Below are 24,579 nucleotides of genomic sequence, written 5' to 3'. Positions count from 1 at the left end.
TAAAACTGAATAAAAAGCATTATATAGTTTCCTTCGAACACCTTCTGCTACCATTCGTCAAGGACCATTATACCGATAATGCAGAATTTAGGACATTATGTTTGAAAACCAATGCCAGTGATGTTTCCATTGCATTTCTGAAGTAGAATTCTTAACTTAGTTAAGAATTTTCTTAAAAATTTTGTTGAAATATATGGAATATCTGGATTATGTATGTTTGGTCTGCAGTCATCATGTTGAAAGAACATCTGGCTCTTTGATTTACTTCCACCTTACTTCAGCCAAACTAATTACTGGCAGTAGAGATTGTAATCAATCGTTCGTCGGGCGGTAGATTATATAGCTTATGTAGCTATGTAGTGATGAAAATTTTTTTTGAAATATCACTAAATAAATACATAATTTAAACACTTTATGTTCAAACTTGCATTTATCATTGCTTATAGAACTAATCGTTCTAATAGCACTTTTTATTATCAAAATAGAAAGCAACTCCGTAAACAGCTTTAACTTAAGTTAATGTGGCTAGCAGTAAATCACACACACAGATCTATTGTCATTTAGCATTACCACATAGAGCAAGACTTGTATACAATTTTCTAGTAGGCAATATATCGATGCTTTATTATATGTGATTACAATTAGGACTTGAAGCACCATTTGTGAGACTTCATGATTTGTGGAATGATTTTAAGAGTATTCTAGTCAATGCGAAATATGGACATAAGAGCTATATCATACTCTCCTGTACTCTTACCACTTTGCAGTTCCTGTACTCGTTGCTATTGTTCATTTTTATATTGTATTCATGTATTACTAATGGACCGTGAACCTACAACAGTTTTGTAAATCCTTCTAGTAAAAAGCTAGAACAAATCATGTGCACTTTTTTGGTTCGTTGTACACTTGACTTTTGTAGTTGTTTAGGATTATTTATTCGAACTCGATATTGCTTGCTACACCATTCTTCATGTCAATTTCGTTACATTGATTTTGAAGACGTTTCTATCAAAATTTTTTGTTCAAGTGTCAGTCAAGCAAGAGTTTTGTAAGTCAACATAAAAATGAATATCAAACTTACTCTTCAATCGGCAATATATATATATTTATATACATTATACAGAACTCTTCAATTTTCCATATATATACATACACATATTTTTAATAAATATATAATAAATGCATAATAAAATATTATTTCCAACAATATATTTATCCTTTAATTTAAACACTGAAAATATATTTAGGTGAAGACTTTTTGTATCTTAAAGTCAGCAGAAGCAAAATAAATAGGAAAGAAATAAAGTTTTAAAAAAAAATTGCATTCCTAAATCTATAAATCATTTACACTACTTTTTTTTTGCTTCTAGGGAAAATACAAAATAGGTCACCATTTTAGAGATTAAAAATTGTGAATTAAATGCTTCCTTATGAAGTGAAGGAAGGAATTTATATTAATGCAAGGTTTGCTGAAATTGAAATTTTGCGATATACGAAAATGCATAAATCAATTATAAATTATTATTTTGAAATAATGCATTTATGTACTATTATTATTTTGTGTACTTATATTTATTACCAGAAATTGAAAAAAAATTATATCAAAAATATATTTCAAAATGCTTTTTAACCTACTCAACTGCAAGGATATCATTTGGAAAATTGCATTAAAGGGAATGAAATCTTAAGGAAAATGACTCAATGCAAATTGGCAGACTTCTATTCATGGAAATACAAGAGAAAATTTAAATAAAACTTAAGCTAATAAGATTACATGAAATTCACATTATTCAACGAGTTGTAATATTTGAGTGTCCTTACAAGGATTCTAGCAAAATTTAGATTGTGTAAGTGAAATGGGTTTACGCTCCATGGAAATATTATGTTTGAGAACGAAGTACCAGAAAGTAATAGGGAGTTTATAATATAATTGAACAAAGTATGGAATACAAGGTAGTGTAATATGCATTATTGCATATTTTGAAATGAATAACGAGTATTAAAATTTAAGGATAAGATAAGATTTCATTATTAATTGCAATAAATGAACACTTTATTTTAATAATTAAAACACAAAGTGTTTCTACTTTAATTACTTTGCAATCAGCAAAGTAATCGAGAGAAATTAAATGTGCAATCTTATAAATTCTAATAATTAGTATTAGAATTAGTATGAATATATATACGACTATCATTGAACTCTTCAACAAATGAAGTCCAATAAAGAATTAAGTAAAAAGAATATAATTTATTATTCCATACTTTTATTTTTAAGATACCCACCTGACCCATGCCATGTTCGTAGACTTCCATATGGAATGATTTATTCTTGCCGGGCTTAGGTATTCACAAAGAATTTTTTCAATTAATTTGTTTTGGCTTTCCACGATATCGCTCATTTCTGGATAAAAGGTACACGAAATACTTTTTGGCATAGGTAACCACTGGACAGAATCCAGTGTTGTTTAGCGTGGGTACCTGTCTTGAAGGTTCAAAGCCACAGCGCTTTAAAAATACATGTATTAAGATAATGCGACGATAAATGGCGGCATCAAATTGACGTTATGTGTTTGGTGTAAATTCCCCCTTGCTAAAAGGTATAAGCACAGCCACTACAACACTGTCAATCTCAATTAGTCAAAACAGTCAAAGCTGCAGGCTCTGATCCCCGTGTTACCAGATTTACACCTCCGGTTAGGTGTCGTAAGTGAAATTCACTCACTATCATTCTTACGACAGCCATGGCTTATCTCGGGAATACTGTAACCGCTTTCACGCAGTAGGAGTATCCATTGGACAGTGGTTTGTCTGCACTGTCAAGCATTTTGTCTTTTCGGTTTTGCTTCAAATAGACATATTTTTATTCTTGATACATTGTTACTTCGCCTTATAAGTTTGGTCTTTGTGCAGCCGCATGCAGCTTTCCATTTGTGATTACGGATATGTTTTTTTAACATTTTAATCAGGTCAGAACTGGTTTCTCTGCTGAGTATGTTTCTGATAGTTGTCTAGCTGGTTTACCCATATTTTATATTGGTATATTATTAGTATTTTGGATTGTAGACTAATAACATTAAGTTGTGCTTTACTAGCGTTAATTATGTTTTATAGTTGGACAGTCTGAAAATTGCTATTCTGTGAGGAAATCGTAATCTGCCGTTGTAATTTACGTTAGAGTAATTTTCAAAGATGTTATCAATACAACACTTCATTTTTCCTGATGGTTTTTCAGTGAAAGTAAAGCAATTTAAAACACTTTTAAGGTAAAACGAAAATCTCGCTGTGTACGGAAAAAGAGCGGAAAAAATCAAATTTTGCGAAAATCGAATTTTAAACTACTATACGTTGTCCTGTCGATCACAAAGTACAAACAAAAAATATCCACTAAACTAGTTTTTCAGTTTTTGTGAAAAATGTAAAAATCCATATCCAAATGGTTTACATTTGCTCTGGCTTTGACACTAATTGTTGGCAACATTATTGATAGCAACGCTGGCGTTGACGTTGGCCATTTATACTTTTTCCAGACTGAATGTACTCCCACCCATATTGGAAACTTTTTCAAATAGTTTCACTCAATCTCTATAACAGATTTTGTGTGGTAATTTATCAGCTTAAATATATTTATTTTTGGAATGCAATTTTTTTGTTTTTTTAGATGAATTAAAAAGCATCACTAAAAAGAAAAGCAATTTTTTGTAGAGAACGAAATGCAGTTAATGATTTTAATTTGAACATGTTTTTCAACCACAGAAGAATGAGTTTATTTTATTTTATTTTAAAAACACTTCCACTAATAAAAAAATTTTAGTTTTTTTTTGGTACAACTTTAAATAAAGTCCTTAATCTCTATTGCACTAAGCAAAATAACAAACATGAGATATATAAAGTAACTTGTACGAGAAAACAACGGTGTTTAACAATATCAACGAGATGCCATTTATGTTGCTTTTATTTTCAGTATACTTTCAGAATTTTAAGTTCTCTTGCTATTAAGCAATAAAGTATTTTTAAAAAATGTTAATTATATTTCTTTAATTTGAGATGCACACATAATTTTACAAGTATTTAATTAAAACCTGCACATTATCTGAACATCTGAACAGGAAAAAGCTTTGATGACTATGATATTTTAAATAAATTTATCCTTTATAGTGCATATATTAATTTATATACATGTATATAATGAAAATTGCCGCACAATATTTTTAACTGAGTTATAGTGCCTGCACTATCAGGTGTGCAGTGATATAGCTCGGGCCAATAACCTAGAAGTAATTTTTTTTCAAGTATATTATTTAAATATAATAGTATCAAAGTGAAATCTGTACCCTAAATCCTAATTCTGCTTGATACGTCACTGTGCGTCTTGTTTGCTGCTGTGTATTTAGCAGTACCAGTACCAGTAGTACGCGGAGTCCTGAGAAAGGCGATATGGTTAAGAGAAGTAAAGGTGGAATTATTTGATTTGTAAAAATTTAGCTCACTCATTGTAATCAAATGTCTATATTAGCTCTTCTTATTTAATATTGTGTACACCCTCACTTTTTGACGCACACATACATATATTGGTTCACTAACAAAAACCGAAACTAATGACGTGTTCCTTTGGCAAATCTTGGCTCAATTTAGATTTACTCCTGATTTGTTAAATTTTGCTTTCCAATCGAAAGTTTTTAAAGTAATTTAACATTTTTGTAAATATGTTAGTGGGCATTTATATTTTTCGTAAACACGTATGTTGAATCAAATCGCTATCTACCTATGAAGTCATATAAAACAGGTGTTAATTTAAAGGTAACCTCGCTATTCTGGCAATATATCTAGAGTGTTATAAATTTATTTATGAATCCAAAATGAAAATTGCACTAAAAGTTAATCTTGTTTGATAAAGTTACCCCAGATTTATCAATCGAAAACGGCATAGTACATTTTAGCAATCGATCATATAAATGCTAAAGTTTATTATTTGTTGACGCCGGCTAACTTATTGGAAACAGTACATTCTGGTGGAGGTACTTTTAGATAGGAGAAAATGAAGGATCTATTAAATATTGGTTTTTGACGTTAACATAAGACAAGTATATCAGCACTTTAAGCCGTTGGACATTTCTTTGTGTGCAAGCTATTCATAGTTCAGATCGAAATTATGCTATTTGTGTTTTTGTTTGTTTTTACATTATGTATTATGGCACAACTAATCACTTTTTTGTTATTTTGACTTACACAACATTTTTATGTATGAATTAATTTAGTCCTAATTAGTTATTAAATTTCATATTTTTTCAAACGCTGTTTGTGTATGCTATGTAATGGTAGTGTCGGAATTTTTGAGAACCCAAAGTATTTCCCTTATACCAAAAAAGTCAAGAAGCACTGTGACTAGGAGAATGTTCAATAGACTATTCAGATGTACTAATCTGTTATTGGCTTTCTTTAATAGAACCTTAATTAATTTTGTTTTTTTATTATATTCTTAACAATATTTATTTTATATTTTCTTAACAATATTCAAATAAAATATTTCAAATCAGCAGAACTGTTGAATAATGCTATCATTTTTCTATATTAAAACTAATATACATATAGTTGTAGCTGTAGTGGTTTTGACCTAGTTTCACGAAAATCTTTTAAAAATATTTGTATCTGTAATGCATAAATTTTGTTTTTGAATATTCACTATTTCAACAAGTTAATTTTATTATTATTATATTTTTTTTTGATTAGCTTGCGGTGGATATATCAGCAGGAATTTGAAAAACAACAAATAAATGACTATTTGTATTAATAAAGCTTGATTGTAAAAATCATTTCATTGAATATTGAATGAAAACAGATGCTTGTAATATATCTCTCTCATATATTCCAGTAGTATGGTTCAGCTGCATGCATTTCAGTTATCACTGTCATGCTGTTAGTGATATGATGAAAATAATTATTAAAAAATTGAGGTTTGTTAAATGTCAAAAATCATTTTCTATTGAAATCTGAAAACTGCAATTTCGAACCACTGATTTGGCTTTATTGTGCACTGCAATAATTCCTAAACTCATTATTCCCACATGTCATAATTGTGGTTTGTACAATTTTTGAAAATTTTGGAAATAACTTTCGCAGGATGTGATCCATTCTAATCAGCGAAAATGCATTCTCGTATTGATTGTGCGTTGAAAGGAATTAAAATTGTTGATTTTTAAAAATATCAAATTATTTAAAAATCTAATGAATGCTTTTTGTTAAACGCGGTCAGTTCAAGTGCACTTACAACATAATATTGTACCTAAGAAATATATATATACAAATATTTTTAATAAATAGCAGAAATAGTCTTTATAATTAACTCTTTAAACTCCAACTCTTTAAAATTAATTTTATTTCATTATTTATTCTTTAACATCCAAATGATGTTTTAGACAAAAAAATATACCAGCGAAGAAAAATTAATTTGAAAAAAGAATAAATATATATTTCCTTAATATTATGTTGAGGTTAATTGAGTCAGTGCACTTGACCATTTTTACTCTCTATTAATTGCGAGGTTTCTCATAACCCCTCTCTATGACTTGACTGGATTGTTGTTTATCACTTAATCAGACTAAACGATAATTGACCTTAGGTCTGCATACCTCCCCGAGGAGCCTGTAACCATTCTGAAGTTTGATAACGTGGTGTGTCAGTTTTATGTAAAATTTCAAGGCTCTATCCTTTATATATTTTATGTTTTGATCGGAATCGACACATCGAGAACCTTATATCATGGTTCCTAATAAGAGTAAGCTAAGACTGGTGAGATATAAGCCAATTTTCATCTACATTTAAATAATTTGCTTTCAGCTGCTCTTCATCATCCCTCATTAGGAAGTTGGAATAATTCAAGAGGAAATGATGTAAATGATCGGATGATTCCTGCATAAGCAGATTGACAAGATTAGTTATTTGACATAGTAATTGGCAGTGGTTTATAGGAGACTATAAAGGCGACAGTCATTTGGCACAATAAGCCCCACCTTTTCATTTACATTAACTTTTAGTTAAGTGTCGCATGTTTTCTGACTTATGAACACAGCTTTCTAAGTACTAGAAATATTTACGTTCTAACTCTCCGTTGCTGGAATCTTCATTATTCATTCCTAAGATGTGGTTTTTGAAGATTTTTTCGCTCTCCATTTACAGAAAAGAATGTGATATTGTTCCAGAATTTTGAGCAATTTCTAATTGTCTGTTGCCTATGAGTTACTATATCCTTAAAAATTTAATAGTTGCTCGGTTATTCTGTTGTTGAAGTAGGGGACTGACGCTGTAGTAGACTTAAACTTGACTTCATTAGCCATTCACTACCCTCTGGTAGCGATATTACAAAAAAAGTCATTTGAATTACATTTTCATATGAATACAGATAATAAATAATTTTCAGAAATGTACACTTAAAACCGTCTAATTGCTTCAACCAGACAGTTTAATTTGTTTTAAACGATTTCATAAAGAGGTTTTTCAAACAGTAGTGAACAACAATAACAAAAATTCATTTTTATATTATTTTAATTAATTGAATTTTTGGCTGACTATACAGAACTTTCGAGTATTACCAAATACACATAATCAGTGGTCCTGGAAATAATTCTTGTATTTAATTATTCGGAAATAATTTTTTGAGTAGTAAGAATCGAAAAATTTATGTATTTATTTTTAAAAATAATAACTAACTCTTCAATTGCTGTGCTATAAAAACACGCGGGAAATGGTTGATGTTTATTTGTCCCAAATAATAATGAGAACTTCCTATAAAAATGCCGGTTAAAGTAGCAACACAACCACTGTATCCGTGAAACATTTTTTTAGCAACATTCTCACTGCGCATGTTACTACTCTCAGCTGGTTAGTACATCCAACATACTTAGTATTCTTATATCATTGTATTACATAAATAAAGTTGATTGCAAAAATAACATTTAATCATCAACAAAACCACGCGTTGCATCTCGTGAGAACATAAAACTGCCGGCGTATGCAGAAGGACACTGGCGTCACTATGACATGCAAAATATATTGCAAATACAGAAATATGCAAGGATTTAGGCGCCTTAATTGCCAGTAGATATTAGGACCGTATTTCGATAAGTTTTCAGTTGTATTTCGACTGTCAAATGCGTTAGACATTGAACGGCAAATGGTAAACATATGAAGTGCTTCTGAATAATAATCAATTTAAATCAGCAAGTGAGAAGTTGCAAGTGGATTATTATGGAATTTCCGTAAAAAATTTAATATATGAAATTGTAGTAATAATTAGAATAATATATAATGAAAATAAATAAATAAAAATAAAGTAAATGAAAATAAAACCTTTGCAGAAATTATGTTGAAAATAAAATATTGAATGAAACATATTAAGAATAAAATATTATTTCACCAACTACGATATATATAGGTTTAAGTGAAATTGTAAATAATATAACACATAACAATTTAAAAAAATTGTATGATATAAATATTATACAAAATTAATTCAGAATTATAGTAAAAAATTGTACATAATATAAATGAATTAATATTCACAACATATTTCTTTTAAATTCAATATTTAAATGTTTGATGTGCTGACTCACTATTAATTCAAAGCTAATAAAATCACTCATACGTTATGTCGCAGTCCTTCAAGTTGAACTCTACTCTACTCTTCTTACTTGATTTTAATTTTTAATTTTTATAGAATTAAAGTTTTCAATATGTTTGCCTTTCACTGCACGTAAGTGTGTTGTAATATTTTTAATGAAAAATTTATTTTTAAGTAAACTTTAAAAACTTTATGTAACAAAAAAAAATAAACAGTTTTAAAACTAAATATTTCTGAACTCGATTATATTTCATATGTAAATACAGTACTTAAATTTTATTTATATTTTTTCATTTATTATTAGTTACATGTAGTATACTGGTATATATTCATTTAACAAAATTATTCATGACAATTTTTTTCATCAGTTTTTCTAATTATTGTACTAACAGTTGTTTGCATGTTGTATGTTTAATTAGTGTATATAAAAAATTAAAGTTAAAATACAAACACTAAAAATTTTAAAAAAAATTATATTGTTGATTAGCAAAAAATTGTATTAATTTTTATTTATTTTTTTATTCATTCTTGACAGTTTGATTGGATAGTTTTATAAAAAAATAATTACTTCAAATGCAATTTATGTAAATTTATATAATATTTTATTTCATTTATATTATCTATTTTATTTTTACATTCACCGACACCACTTACTCAAAATATATTTATTGTCCTGGGACAAACATAATTTTTAATTAGTTATTTTTGTTTGTAATTTAAACAAATTTTTTTAGAGAAAGCAAATATTGTATTAGAGCTTTAAAAAATTTTTAGTTTTTAAAATTTAAAATTTTTATAATTTTATTTTTTTTATATTTTGATATATACATTATTCGCCAGCTAGAAATTGCACAAAGTCTGGCTCTGAGAAGACTTTGCAAAGTACCATGGTACATTAGTGCGAATGACATCCTCAGGGACCTCAAGATTGATCCGATCAAAAAATACATAAAGGATAGAGCCCTGAAATTATTTATGAAAACTGACAGACTTACCAACACCGCGTTAATGTTTGTCAGAATCTTTCAAAACAGAATAGAACCGAACTGTTTTGAAAGAGTCGAACGTGTGGCACAAGCCATAAATTTTGATCGTTATAATCACGTGACTATTATTAACATCTGTTAGTTTCATATAATATTTGGAAGATATGGATGTGAAAGATAAGTGGTTTTAATAGCAAAGCTAGACGATACGTCTTGTTTTGGCTTTGTTGTGCGAGATATTTTCTGGAATTCTACTAGAAGCAAAAGGCATGACTCATAACAAAACAATTGTATATTTACAAAAATATTTCAAAAATATTAGTGATCAAGTTTTTTTGAATAATTAGTAAACTCCCGCACGAACATCTATCTATCTATCTGTCTATCAGTTATGGTCGATGTAATGCAAGTTAAAATTCATAGAGAAATATTTGTAAACGATCCAGAACCTTATTATGTCTCATAGAATATATTTGAATAAAATTATTTGAAATGAATTCAGACCCAGAAATATCTCTTGGACTATATGGAACTATTATTGTATTTCAAAGTTAATGGCAATTCCCAAACAATATATTAGAGAAGAAGTCTCATCAAAATCTTAATACCAGCCGTCTGTCACTTACGTCTGAAGGTACATTTTTGTTGATATTAAGACTTGTTGAATTTCGAAAGAAACAAAAAATGTTTAAAAATTAATATTTGAATTACATTTTGTGCTATTAAAGAATTTCACAGAACAACAATTCAACTGATTTTCCAAACTTTTTTCCAAAAAAACTTATTTTTAATCTTAAATTCAAACTATCGAAAAGTTTGGCTTATCCTCCGATATTCAAAGTTTTGCATCAGTACTAGGTTTTCAACCTAGTATTAAGACTAGTAGTTGTAGCAAAGCCTGTACTTAAATATAACTTCATTGTGGTATTTCTAATAGATATTGTGAATATACCAGACCTGAAGAACCGCAAAAAAAGAGAAAAAAAAATCTTTATGTAAATATAAAAATTTCAGATACTTTGATGTTTTATTCTAGCTAAAACTAAATTTTTTATTAAAACTTTCGTATCATTAAAGTATAGTATACCTTATTTATACTATATTTAATATACAAAATTTTATTGAATTTTTTAAAATCAAATAGTCCAAAAACTCTGAAAACAATTGATGAATCAACATCTGCAAATATTTTTTATTGGAAGACTTCGTTTAGCTTTTGATTGTGTTTTGTTCCTTAATATGGTTTGTTTTCATTGAAGTCGGTTGTTATTATTTTTATGTTCAGCAGTTGTTTGGGAACTAAATGCATTTATTTTGTACGTGGAACAATGCTGCACCGTTCATCATGGCCGTGCAATATCCTTTGAGGCCACAAGCAAACGTCTGTACTGTCTGCTTTGTTATGCTTTCCCTTGTGTCTGCACTCGACTGTCTGCCATCAAAATTATTTCCATTTTTATTGTGTTTCTTTAATAACAAATAAAATAGTGAACATTTGTTCTGTGGACACTCATGGCTTTGTGGAGTAAACTTTGATGAAAAAACTTGACTTAGCTGCAGGCTAATTTTAAATTTTTAAACAACAGACTAAGCACGTACTTATTTTAATGACATACTAAAATAATACTTATGTGTTTTCATATTAAATTAACACTAACCTTTTTTATTCGTTTTTAAAATATTTTTATAAATTTTATTAATTTTTAAAAGAGGTTTTTTCGACAAGTAGTGAAGTACAACAACAAGTATTCTATATATTATTTTAATTAATTGAATTTTTGGCTGACCATACAGCTATTTCGAGTATTGCCAAATATCCATCAACTGTGGTCTTAGAAATAATTCTTATATTTCATTATTCTTCAATAATTTTTTTTGAGAATGCAAGTACCAGGAATCAAACTCGTGCCCAGCCAAATTTGAAGCTTAGAGTCAGCGCACCTTAAGCAACTGACCCAAAGCCGTATTTGACTTTTATGTTCGCACATTTTTCTGGAGTTTTATTAATTTGTCGTTAAAGTTTTAATAACAAATTCATTTGCTTTGTTTATATTAGAACGAAATCACAAACCAGCTGTAGGATGATTGAATTAATTAATTATAATTAATTAATTAATTGTTAAATTTCAATATTTTCTGTTTGTAGAAGCATTCTTTTTTGCATGATTTATAAATTTTTAAATTAATGTATATGAAAACATTCTATACATTTGAAAGTTTATTAATAATAAAACATAATAATAATAATGAAACAAATTACCTCTTCAATTTGTTAATTTCTACAAATTAATTATTCTTATTTAATAATAAGATAATAATTAATAATAATTCTTATTCAAGATTATTTAAAATTTAATAAATTCTTAAGTATCCGTTTTCGTAGTGATTTAATTTCATGCTGTCATATGCTTCAAATAACAATGAAATTTAAACACAATGAAGTAGAAAGGGAAATGCATTTTCTTTAATGTGATACGAAGATTTATGGCAAAAACTGAAAACTTTTCCCAAAAGTGCAGACAGACGAAATTAAAGCGCGTTGTTGAGGTTGGGAAAGTTTTGCTTTGTTATTTAACTTCAAAAGTTTTTTAAGGAAAAATGTCGAATATTTCTTTATATACTCATTTTCATATTAATTTTCTAAAAGTGAATAAAATATCGTTTAATCTTTATGTATTTAAATATTTTAAGCGTTTTTTCTTAAGACTTTTTTCAAAAATTTGATAGCATTTAGGTAAAGATACTTCGATTTATTATATTCCAATTTGAATTATTAGCAAACTTAAGCATTTATTTTACATATTGTTTATTGCGTAAATAATAGATAACATAAGTATTAGTTTTATACTTATTACATAGATGCAAATATCAATAAATTAAAGTCATGTTAGCTGTTAAGTTAAGGACAGGGAACACTTGTTGACTTAAAGTATTCGCTTGTTCACAAATGCTTGCTTTAATTTTTGCTGGTACTAGAAAAGAAAATTTAATAAATATTTTATACATAAGATTTTTATAAATATTGTTATTAATATTTGTTGTTTAAATAAGTGTAATAATATTAGCGTAATATTCCAAAGAGCACGCACAAAAAAAGTCTGAAAATATTTCAAAGGAAAAATACGCTCGACTTTTTGTTGCACATAAACTTCTTGTATATTTGTCTCTTTATTTATTTTAAATAAAATTTTGTAAATAAAAGAACTACTTTCAATTCAATTCAAGTTCAAATAAATTCAAACAAAATAATAAAAAAATATTTTTTGTTACTGTAAATTATTATTGATTTAAAAGTTTTTTAAGTACTTTTATTTAATTTAATAATAAATTATTTAATTAATTTTAAAAAAAATTTTCTTATATGGCAAGTTATCAACACTCGTACAGGGAAGTGGTTCTTAGTAAACATCCTTTTAATTAAAAAAAATTTATTATTGATAACAGTTATTAAAATATTTTTATAATTTAACTTTAACACTTACAATAATAATCATTACTTATATTGTTTTGCACAAATAGAATTTTATAAATAAACAAAATAACTTGTATTTATATATGCATATATATTTTAATTGAATATATATAAAAAGTTGAGATTGTTTGTGAAGTCCTTTGAAGAATATTTTTGTTATTGTTGAAATCTTAAAAATAATACAATGTAAGAGTCCTTAATTTATAATTTAATTTATTTTATACTATTTCACACAAGCATATACTTTACTTTAAAAAGCTCAAGTGCATGGCAATTTAAAATCGTGATTTATTAAAATTTTTAAAAATTAAATTTAAACTTTTTTTATGAAAATAATAATAAAATAGAAAAAAAATTAAAGCTAATTTAAAACATGTATAATAATATTTATCGAATGTTAAAATTCTCCACTATCTTATAAGTGCACTTATTCTATAAAAATTGCTTTTAATTTTAGCTTTGGTTTAAGTTACTCATCATAATCTTAATGTCATGTTTAATAGTTTTATTATATATGAAATTATTTTTATAAGGAGAATATCTTATATTATTAACTATCTCACAATTAAACTAACTTACAGAAATATAAAATAATAACAATGTTTAAATATACAAAGATTATTTGTGTATGTATTATTTACGTATCTTCCTTTTATGAATCGATGAGGGAAAATATAGTTACAGCTGGTAAGTAGCGAATCTAATTAAATTCTATTAAAAATTTTAATTGTTGAATTTAAAAAAATTAATAATAATTATTATGAAAATGGTTTTTAGAATATGATTGTAATATAAAAAGTATAAAATATTATACATATGAGGCTTTGTTCACTCTTATTTGCATAAGAAATTATTTACATTTCACTACATTTTAAGTGAAGTTTTGATTATATACATATAATAACTTTAAAATTAAATTCAAATTAAAATAGTAATTAATTCAAATAATTTACATATAATTTTGTTTCAAATACGTCATAGCTTTTAAGCTATTGTATATGATTGAATTTAATTGTATTTAATATAAAGGATTTAATTAATTTGAGTGATCTATTTCATATATAATATTCAATTAAATTTAAATATTTACTTCTACTTTTCATTTTAAAAGTACCCTTCGAATATACGAATCATGACCAGCTATCAACTAATATGGATGATAAACAATCCATGGCTAAAAATAATACTCGTCCAGTATCTCCAAAAACGAATAAAAATAAAGAATTTTCTGATTTAACGGAACGAAATGAAGAAGAGGATTTGGAACCACACGAAAGGGCTGCGTCATGTTTTTATGGAGGATCAAAGTATACACATGGACAAAAGGTATAGTGGTTTTTTAATCTCAGCTTTGAGAATTTGTTTTAAGATAAAAATTATAAATTAATTAAAATAATAAATGAATATCAATAGGAGAGAACTTGTTCGGTAACAGTAACAAATTTTATTTAATCAACTGGAAAGATGAAACATTTCAATTTCTATTCAGTTTTAATAAAAAATATTCAATATTGTAAATTGTCAATATCAACTATTGGAAATATAATAAAATAGTTGAATCTCAAAAAGTTTAGATTTTTTGTTGCTGAAAGGATTCTTCAACGAAACTATGTGTGTGTACTTTCAATTTATATTGATATGAAATGTATTGTATTTCTAGACATTGTTGATTTTACATTTCTGATATACCAATGGATATATATGAAAGTATAAATTTAATTTAAAAATTGAATAGGGAAATATATACTTCCTTATTCATACATGACAACATTGAAATTTGAACTGTTAGAAGAGAAAATTCAATCCATTTAAATGAACCATTAAAATAATATAATGATAAAATAAGTAATTATGTTTATTTGTTGATAAAATAATGATTAAATAATAATTTAATTTATTTTATAATATTCTTATACGACTAAAAGACACTTTTAGTCTCATATCTGCAACATTTTTTTTAATTTTTATAAGAAAAATTTACAATTATTAATCATAATGGAACTGCATTCTATTTTGTTTCTTTATTTTTAAATTATATTAAATTTGTTTTAATTAACAAAATTTTACCTTATTTTTTACTTTTAGTTAATACGTCTTGATCCCTGTGAAGTTTGCCTGTGCATAGATGGTGAAATTTTCTGCTGGTGGGAAAACTGCGGTAAATTTTAATAATTAAAAATATTTCTTATATATGAAATTAAACTAATTTATATTAATTTTATACAAACTTTCTTATTTTTTAAAATAAAGTAATTTTTAACAAATTGTGTATACTTAAAAAGATATTTATTATGTTTTTATATTTTTATATTATACATAAAATAAAATAATATAAAATGAAATAAAAAGAAAATGAACTTGAGTTGGACTGTACCCACCTACTCAATCCTCCCCATCCTCTTCGCCCCGCCCCCATCTCCCCCAACCACTACCCACCCATTTCCTCACCCATATAAACGTCTTTTACATGCTTTCATATTATCTGCTTACAAGTCCCAGCGGGTCACAACAACAACAACCTTTATTTAGAAATGGAAGAACTAATTTTTTGAATCGTTTCTATAGATTCAATCATGATAGCTTTTACTAGATTAGCTCGCATATATATTGTTTAGAACTCAGCATATCTCAATACCCATAGCATATATTTGCAATGTAAATATTGTTTTTATAGATCCAATCATGATATCTTTTACTAGATTAGCTCGAATATATTTTATTAGAAACTCAGCTTCTCTCAATACCCACCACAGCATATTGCATTGCATTGTATAATAAGAACAATTTTTTATTCACAGTAACCGAATGAAATAAAATATGTGTGAAGAACCTGAACTACTACTACATAAAGCATTATCCCTAAATATATTTTGGTAGGGGTTGTGTAATTTCCAACTTTTATCTCGGAATATATTATCTGCACAATCAAATATTATGAGTTTCGTTGGAATAAAGAAGCAAATATTTCTATTATTAAAGTATATAATACAAAATGAACAATGTACATTTTACCTTTAATTAAAAAAAGCAAACAAGACAAGTTTTTTTTGGCTTAACCATAACAAACAAAAATTTAACAAAATTAAGCTCGTATCTTTTTTAAACATGTATCATTGTTAAAATGCAATTATAAAATCGATAAGGAATATATAAGACAAATTTATGTATGCCAAATATTCAATAACGTCTAATCTATCACACATTCTACATATTGCATAAAAGATTAATAAAGAGATATAAATTTTTTTATACATATTATTTATTTGCTAATTTCTATTCATGTTTAACTTTATTAATCCATACATTTTTATTTTTAGACAAACATCCGGAAAGATATACCACCGTTTCAAATAATAAAAATATGCAGAAGTCAGAGAAAACATACAAAATCCCCAAATCGCATAAGAGCAAAGCAAAAAAGAAGAAAATTAAAGCAACTTTAGGGGAAGACTTGATAAAATTAGGTAAACCCAGACATGAACTAAAAAGTATGAATAGACATTCAATAATACAATGTAAATATTTTACTGAAGAACATAATCAGAAACACCGGCAACATCACAAACAACATGAACAACATCATAAATATGAGGAAAATCATTTGGCAACATCACCAACATTTAGTAAAATATTAAATTTCCCAGAAAATTTACCTTCAGTACTATATCATGACTACAAATCCGAAGAACATCAGCATCATCAATACCAACATCGTCAGCAACATTTAAAACACCAACTAGTTCAACTACAAATGAGACACCAGCAACAACAACAGTATTTACATGGACAGCATATCAAGTTTGAGGTAACAACGTTGCCGTCAGAACATCCAAGCACGGAAAATGACAACGTCGACATAGAGACAGAAACTGACAGTGATATTTTACCAGAACCTCCAACTAAAAGACCCAAAATGACAGTCACAACAATACCGGCAACAACAGCAACAAAGTCAGCAAATAAAACAATTGCAACAAAAAGGACCTCTAATGTTCATAGCACAAATGATAGCAAGAATTTAGACAATATGACTGCTGTTGACTGTACTCAGGAGGAGAGTGGAAAAACTTGTAGAGTAGCCGGTAGTGCATTTACTCCATACACAACAGCTACAGTTGTTAACGCAACACAGTCAATTGTAAGTAGTTTTATCGATTAAATACTTTAAGAAGGTATTTCCATTTGTGTATTAAAATCTAAAAAAAGAGTCCTGTTGCTTGTAACCGAAATTTGTCACAATTGCAGGCAGTCGTAGAGTATAATTTGTATCTTTTCAAGACCTCAGTATCTATGAAATTTAATAATTTTAGAATGAATAATAACGAAGATTATGAGGAATACTCAAATTAGTCAGTGAGATGGGTGGGACTCTGCACAAACCTCCCAGCCAACATAGAGTAAAAGTGCCCAGATGCACTAACTCGTAAAAGGCTCAACATAAGAACATAAGAAGGATGAATTTAAAATATTTGTTTTACCGAAGTTTGTAACTATTGTCTAAAAGTTATAAATAGTATATGTGATAATTTAAGAAGACCTCAAAATGGGATAGATGACGATTTAACGACCTTTACGAGCTTTTCTTTCATGGTTTGTTATAAAAATTCTTTTAAAATTCATTCGATCAGATTTTTAGTAAATCTTTATAATAATGTAAGACTCTGAGCATAATGATGACTATAGTTGACATATGGATTGCGAATCAGACGTTAATTGTGATGATGAATGACTTTGTATGCTAAGGTAGTTGAGTAACTGAGATGCGTTGTCAGCCGAGGATTGCATTGTATGACGAGATAGATGTATGCTTCGTTAATAGAATAAGACCAAATGATGATTGAGAACTTGGGTGTGTTATTCGAAATGATAATGAGCTACTTTTATACGCTATCTATCTCCACCTATCTACAGCTATTGCTAATGGTTTCTTAACTTTATCTCCGTATCTAGTATTGTCAAATATTTTACACTAACTTCACGACAATCACTTCTAACTAATCGAGTTCCTTATTCTACAACTAATGGAGTTTTCTACACTATCTCCACATTAGTCATTGTCAACTAAAAGAGTTTTCTATAATACGTGCATTTTCACTTCAGCCATTGTTAATTAATAGAGTTTAATACTTGTTAATCAGTTAATAATCAGGTGAATCAGCTGAAGCAGTAGTGGAACGTAGGTTACACCGCTAGAAGTCAGTCTTAAATGACTAATAGGAACCCTACCTCGAGGTAATACTTACGTAGTCATGGGGTATGTCAAAGTCTTTAAGAATAAGGGGGCTGGTTTTAGTCCATGCGAGTCGGGCACTCATTTCCCGGAGATCTGGATTGTGATCAGTACGTAGGCATAACACTTTTTCTTGTTGCAATAAAAAATAATGTGAACGTTGACTCATTAATATAAATGAGTGAGGGCCTAAATGAGACAGTGTGAATGTACTATTAGTATGAGTTGTTAAGAAAACGATATTGTATTTTAATAGTAGTTTATTTGTGGGCAGCAACCTATAGACATCGGCCCTGGTAAGTGTAAAGTGTTGTTGTTTTGCAAGTTTAGTAGACTAAGATTTGTCTTCAGAAGGTTTGATATTCTTTAATTAATATTAAAAACAAAATTATTATCAAAAAGTAATTAAAAGTGTATAAGTAATAATGTGGGCTTATACTTATACTTATGGTGGGACGTTGGGACAGCGCACCGGACAAGAAGTGGCCCCAATGAAGTGAAGGATTAGTCGAAGTAGACCACGAAACTACTTGGGTCCTTTTTCGTCCTTCTAATCTTCTAATCTGTGGGCTTGTTCTACACTTGTTTAAAATTTAAATAAACTTCCTAATATCATTAAAAATCAACTACAACTTTAATTTAAGTTTAATTTTAAATTAAATGAGCTTCTCTTCGTTATGAATGCGACTCTTCTTTGTTTAAGTTGCGAACCAAGCAATTAAAAGAGATTGCAAAGAAGTACTTTTAAGCAATTTTTAAAACTTTTTTCTCATTAAATTCAGGCATTAAAGTTTCAGTTCTAATGGAATAAAACTAGCGCTAGACACAAATGCGATTATATACTGAATGAGAATTAAACTGAAAGAAAATAAATTGTCAACATTTGTGTGAACAAACCTATTAAGATGACAAGTTGAGATTACGCTTTTCTAAGTGCAAAGAAGGGATACATTTAATGTTGAGTTTGGATTTGCAATGCTAAAATCTTCTTGGGAAACCACAGATGCGAAAGAAAGTTAAAAAGTAAATGAGACTCTAAATTTATTTAAATTGTAAAAAAAAGCGGTTAGTCTTAAAAAGTACGGAAATCAACTCAAGTGACTGCGTTTAACTAATATTTCATATATTCGTATATAATAAATAGTTAAAGCAAAAGAAAATAATTTATTAAAACGTTGCTTATATATTCATTTATATTTTTTGTATTTAATTGACATTAAACATAAAATTGTTCAATTTTTAGGAATTATACATACAGAGAAATAGAAGAATACATATATAATAGAGATCAAATAGGAAGAAAATAGTAATACTTTGAAATCTTTATCATATATATTTTATTTGTTAAAAATTTACTATCATTAAAAACATATTTTTTTGTACAACCCACATCGCATCCTGGCTTGGATTAGAATTTGTTTTTCCACATTCTTGAGTGTATTTTTGAGAACCTTCTTATAATTCCTCATATATACGAGTATGTCGCTCCTTTTTTTTTAATGTCAACTATTGATCTAACCGTTTGCTTGCTCTATTAAGATTAAGTAGCTCGTTTTAAGCAAAGAAAATTCGTTACGGATATACATTAGTTCTCCTGCATATATTTTTGTTTTTATACTTTAAAGCTTCTTTAAGGTATGAGCTAGTAAAACGGCGAAAAATACATAATTATGGAGGGCGATAGAATTGCAACAGACTTGTCATTGTAATAAACTAACTCACATCCTAAGTACAGCATATAGTCTCTGTTGTGAATTTAAATCGAATTTCATTATCAGCTCAGGCAATGATGATATTCCATGAATATTTTGTATCTTTTAATTTCAATTATAATCCTTCATCTCTAGATCACGATCGGTGCACCTAGAACCTCATTGTTTTTTGCATCACAAATTTTAATCTTTTGATTAGTATTGCAGTCACAATAATGACATGTTACTTACAGCCCCAAAACTACGTGTTCATTTATCATACATCAGTCCAAGTGCTCTTCTGTCGAAAATTTCAATTTTCTTATTATATTTTCTCTGAAAGTCCCTGTCTCATCAACATACGTTATGCATTTAGTGTTTATTAAAGAAAAAGTTTTATTTCTTAATCGAGATAGATAAGTATTTTGAGCAATTTTTATCACTATATGTAAGAATAATTTAGTTTTCGAGATATCAGGTTTTAAATTTAAAAATTTGTACATGAATGCCGCCAGATGACGCGTTAATTTCTTGAAAAAAAATATATATCAGCATATAGCGTAGGGAAAAAAATTAAGAAAATTAAGAATTAAGAAATAGCCGAGCCGATTAAAATCTGTTGCTAAATCATCCTGAACTAGAAACTGGAATCCCACTAGAGCGTAGTGAAAAAAATTATGAAAAATAGGTGAGTCTTTTTAAATCTGTTGTTAAATCATTGTAAACTGGAAACTGGCATCCCACTAGAGTTAATCTCAAGCTTTTTTGTGCTTTTTTGTTATTGTCTCAATTAAAATTTGAACACAAAATTGTTCAAATTGAAAGAATAGATTGAAAGAATATATTTGATTCCGAGTTTCTGTCTATTGTCGTTTCCAATCTGTTTTACTATTGATAATATACAAGTAAGTACTCTTGTTTTTTCTTCTAGTATTCTAAGACTAACATTATCTACCTGTTTAGTTTTAAATATTTTTTAAATCTTAAATCATATTTTATTTCATATTCCTATGAATATAGAATCATATCTTAAATTATATATTGATTTAAAATATTTTATAGCAAAATTTTCAGAAGACTTTCAAGAATGCAGAATTGTATATTGACAATAAGAATGAAAATAAACAATATGATTATTTGAGCAGTAAAAACAAAAATAATAATTTTATTAACAAAAGAAACGATGAAGTTGAGGATGATGCTTTTCATCGTTGGCTGTCATCCAATGAGACACATTTTATAAACAACAAATACGATGATTTCCATAATGGCAACGGCGTTGAGAAAACGGTTTTTGATTTAAAAGAATTGAAAGTTCTTAATAATACCAACAAAGTGCAAGAAGCGCCATCAACTACAATTATTGTTGGTACCATACCGACTAGAGTAGCGAAGAAAAGTGACAGAGACAAGGAATCAAATAAAAACATATATACAGAGTCGGAAAATGGCTTTCTAGGTACTGCTTACAATGACTATGGAAGCGAATTCAATGACAGCGTGATAAATATTGACATTTTACTAACAGAAGCCGATGAGTCACGACGTGTTGAACAACAGACACAGGAAACGCAAAATTATGAAGATATGCAGAAGGAAATAATAATAGTGGAAGCGGATTTAATTTTACGTCCTTCTGTTGCAGAAACAACGTCGCCAGTTTCGAATGCAATAAGAGCAATGCCAACGAGCCACAACAATAGTTCTCCAATTAATTTAATGTCAACAACAAATGAGGCACCCGTTATTGATACTTCAAATAAATTAATTGCAGATGCACTGAATGTGGTGAATAAAACAGCAGCAACAAATGGATTAAGTCCAGATAAACAGTGCAACGTGATGGGTAAGTATTTTTTGATTCATTGCAACAAATTTTGATGACAAAAAGAACTATTATACTTGATACTTTAATGTAATAAAGACCTAATAATAGTAATTATGTTAAAAGCATCGAGTAACACGTTGACTGTAAATAGATGATAAGAAAAGTATGGCTTCAATTCAAGGCTAGTTGAAAACTTGCTCAATAAAGATAATATCTAGTATGCTTATAGAACTTACAGAATTTCCTTTAATATAGAAGAAATAAAATCCAAATATAAAAATTATAAACATAATAATATTACCAATGAATACAATTGCTTTTAAATATATATAATATTATATTGAACAATAATAGTGTTAATAATTTACTACATTTTTAATCTTACTTTTTAAAAATCATTTATTCACTAATATTATTGAGAAGATTTTTTCATTTGTTTTTAAAGGTATATTTTATCAGATTGGTGATATTTTGCCACAGGATGTTGGAAATTGCCTGCAATGTATTTGCACAGAAAGTTCAATCGGTGATGATACACCTAGTGTAACTTGTAGCCCACATAATTGCCCACCACTTGTGTTGCCAGACTTATTTGAGAACACAGTTTATTGAGATGTTTAAATGAACAGTAAAAGAGTATCAACAGGGTAATTATTAGTTTAAAAAATTAAGAAAAATATAAAGTAATAAATAAAATAATGTATATTGTATTTAAGAAGTGAGAAACATAATAAACTACTGTACTCAAATATATGTATACATTAGACTTAAATTATGAGTCTTCTATCATATTATTATTTTGCAAACAACAACGGTAAACACATGCATTTTGTACAATTTTTACCATTACGTTTTATGCCGATATTGCTCATTCTTAAAAAAAATTTATATGCCATCTAGTGTCAAACACTTTCATGCTACAATTTCCAACTTCAAAGCCCGCTATCTTGACATATGATAGCAAAGAAGCAAAGTTACTCAAATGAACTGTTGTTAAATGGACGTACCAGAGCTGTGCCAAATTTTTGATTATAGTAAAACGACTATAAAATATTTTGTAATAATTGTTTTCTACATTTAAGAATAACGAAATGTTAATGGAGTTAAAGTACTGTTGATATTATTTTATAATATTATTCATATTTCCATTTCCCTGTAGAATTTCCATTCCCATTTCACCTTGTAAACAATACAGAGTTATTCATTTTGTATTTCCGAAACAAAGTATATAAAATGCACTTGCCTTTGAGATACAATTAAATTCTTATTTCAGTATTTTGTTAGGAACACTCTTTGTCCTTAGATGTGAAATACTTGATTCGTTAATCTTGCGTTGGATATCTTACAGTACTGTTTCTGTTTGAGTTGACTATTCGATGATTGTGGGCACATTGATTGCAGTATCTCTACTACAACATGTTGCATTCACTTTCTCAAAGCATTGAGAGTTTGAGCATTGTCCTTATAAACAATGTTTTGTGCAAGCCTACATAAAAGCTTAGTGGCAACAAATCACATAATCATGTTGACCAATACACAACATCGAAACATGAATTAACACATTTGCCAAATTAAGTTGGCTACTGATGCCATTCTGTAGAAGTCACATAAAGTTTTGCATATAGTTTGATTATTGAAATTTGGTGATGGAATTCCATTACCAATTGAATTGATGTCTTATGTATATGTTTTCAATTATTTCTTATTCAAATTCCTATTATAAGCAAAACTTAGAATATTAAATTGATTTTTTTTGTAAAAACTGTACAGTTTTCCAGTTTAGTACTTTATCTACTCAAATTTAATTGAAATTTTATTAAAGAAGACCAGCTCAGTATAATATATATTAAATTAATGCAATTATCTATAATACACTTGTTAATATCTGTCCTAACATATATGGGTATGTATATGTGAGTGTATAGTAAGTTAAATATTATTATTTCATTATTATTATCTTCCATGAACCGAAGTATTCACTTTAATTTGGTGAGGACGATGTGATTATGTTACAATTAATATTATCTCTAAGGACATACATAATTGATTAAAGACATCAGTTTAAAAACCATTATTTGTATTTATAATGTATTAACATAAAATTTAAGACATTGTTATTTAGGTCAAGGATGCAACCTAATATCGAAATCTTATTAGGTTATTATTTCACTTATTTTTTTATTAGGAAACGTATTGATGGCACAGCAGAAACATAAGTAATGAATAAAATAAATTAATAATAAATAATATTGCATTCAATCAACTTAAGTTTCTATCTTATACAAAAATAACACATCCTAAAAAATAAACTATAATATAGTATATAAAAAGAATTTTTAATTTTAGATTTAAAATTAAATGAGCATATATATAAGGTCAATTTACTATTATGGAAGCTTGAATGACGATTAAAAATATTTTATGTGTTGATTATTCTATAATAATGCGAGAAAATAATTCAATTTTAAATAATAAAATAGAAAATAAATTATAAAAATTTATATAAAATATAAACAGCGATAAAACAATATATTTTATGCTTCCATCTTCGAAAAATAGTAAGTTCTTATAGTAACTATAATTTATTTAAAATAATTTAATATTTAAAAATATTTAATTTTAAAACTATTTTTCTAGTCCAATGATTACAACTCAATTAAATATTTAAATATTAAATAAATAATAATATAAAAATAAATGCTGCATTATAATTTTCTTGAAATTGTGTTAATAGGATTAAGGATTAGATGTAATTAGT

General features: G+C 27.5%; 1 protein-coding gene across 1 annotated transcript in view; it reads left to right on the top strand.

The window, feature by feature from the left end:
- Positions 1-14,224: 14,224 nt before the first annotated feature.
- Positions 14,225-24,579, top strand: part of LOC119674064 (polyadenylate-binding protein 1-B-like) — an 11,706-nt gene continuing 1,351 nt past the window's right edge. Inside the window, exons 1-5 of the mRNA XM_038085188.1 lie at positions 14,225-14,398; positions 15,158-15,230; positions 16,390-17,210; positions 21,068-21,839; positions 22,267-22,468. Of these exons, the coding sequence (XP_037941116.1) occupies positions 14,225-14,398; positions 15,158-15,230; positions 16,390-17,210; positions 21,068-21,839; positions 22,267-22,433 (2,007 nt within the window). The 3' untranslated portion in view covers positions 22,434-22,468. The remainder of the gene's footprint in view (positions 14,399-15,157; positions 15,231-16,389; positions 17,211-21,067; positions 21,840-22,266; positions 22,469-24,579) is intronic.

The sequence above is a fragment of the Teleopsis dalmanni genome, chromosome 2 (genome assembly GCF_002237135.1).
Source record: "Teleopsis dalmanni isolate 2A chromosome 2, ASM223713v2, whole genome shotgun sequence".
Classification (NCBI taxonomy): Eukaryota; Metazoa; Arthropoda; class Insecta; order Diptera; family Diopsidae; genus Teleopsis; species Teleopsis dalmanni.
Note: the sequence above shows the minus strand (reverse complement) of the source record. Positions and strands in the feature narration are given on the sequence as shown.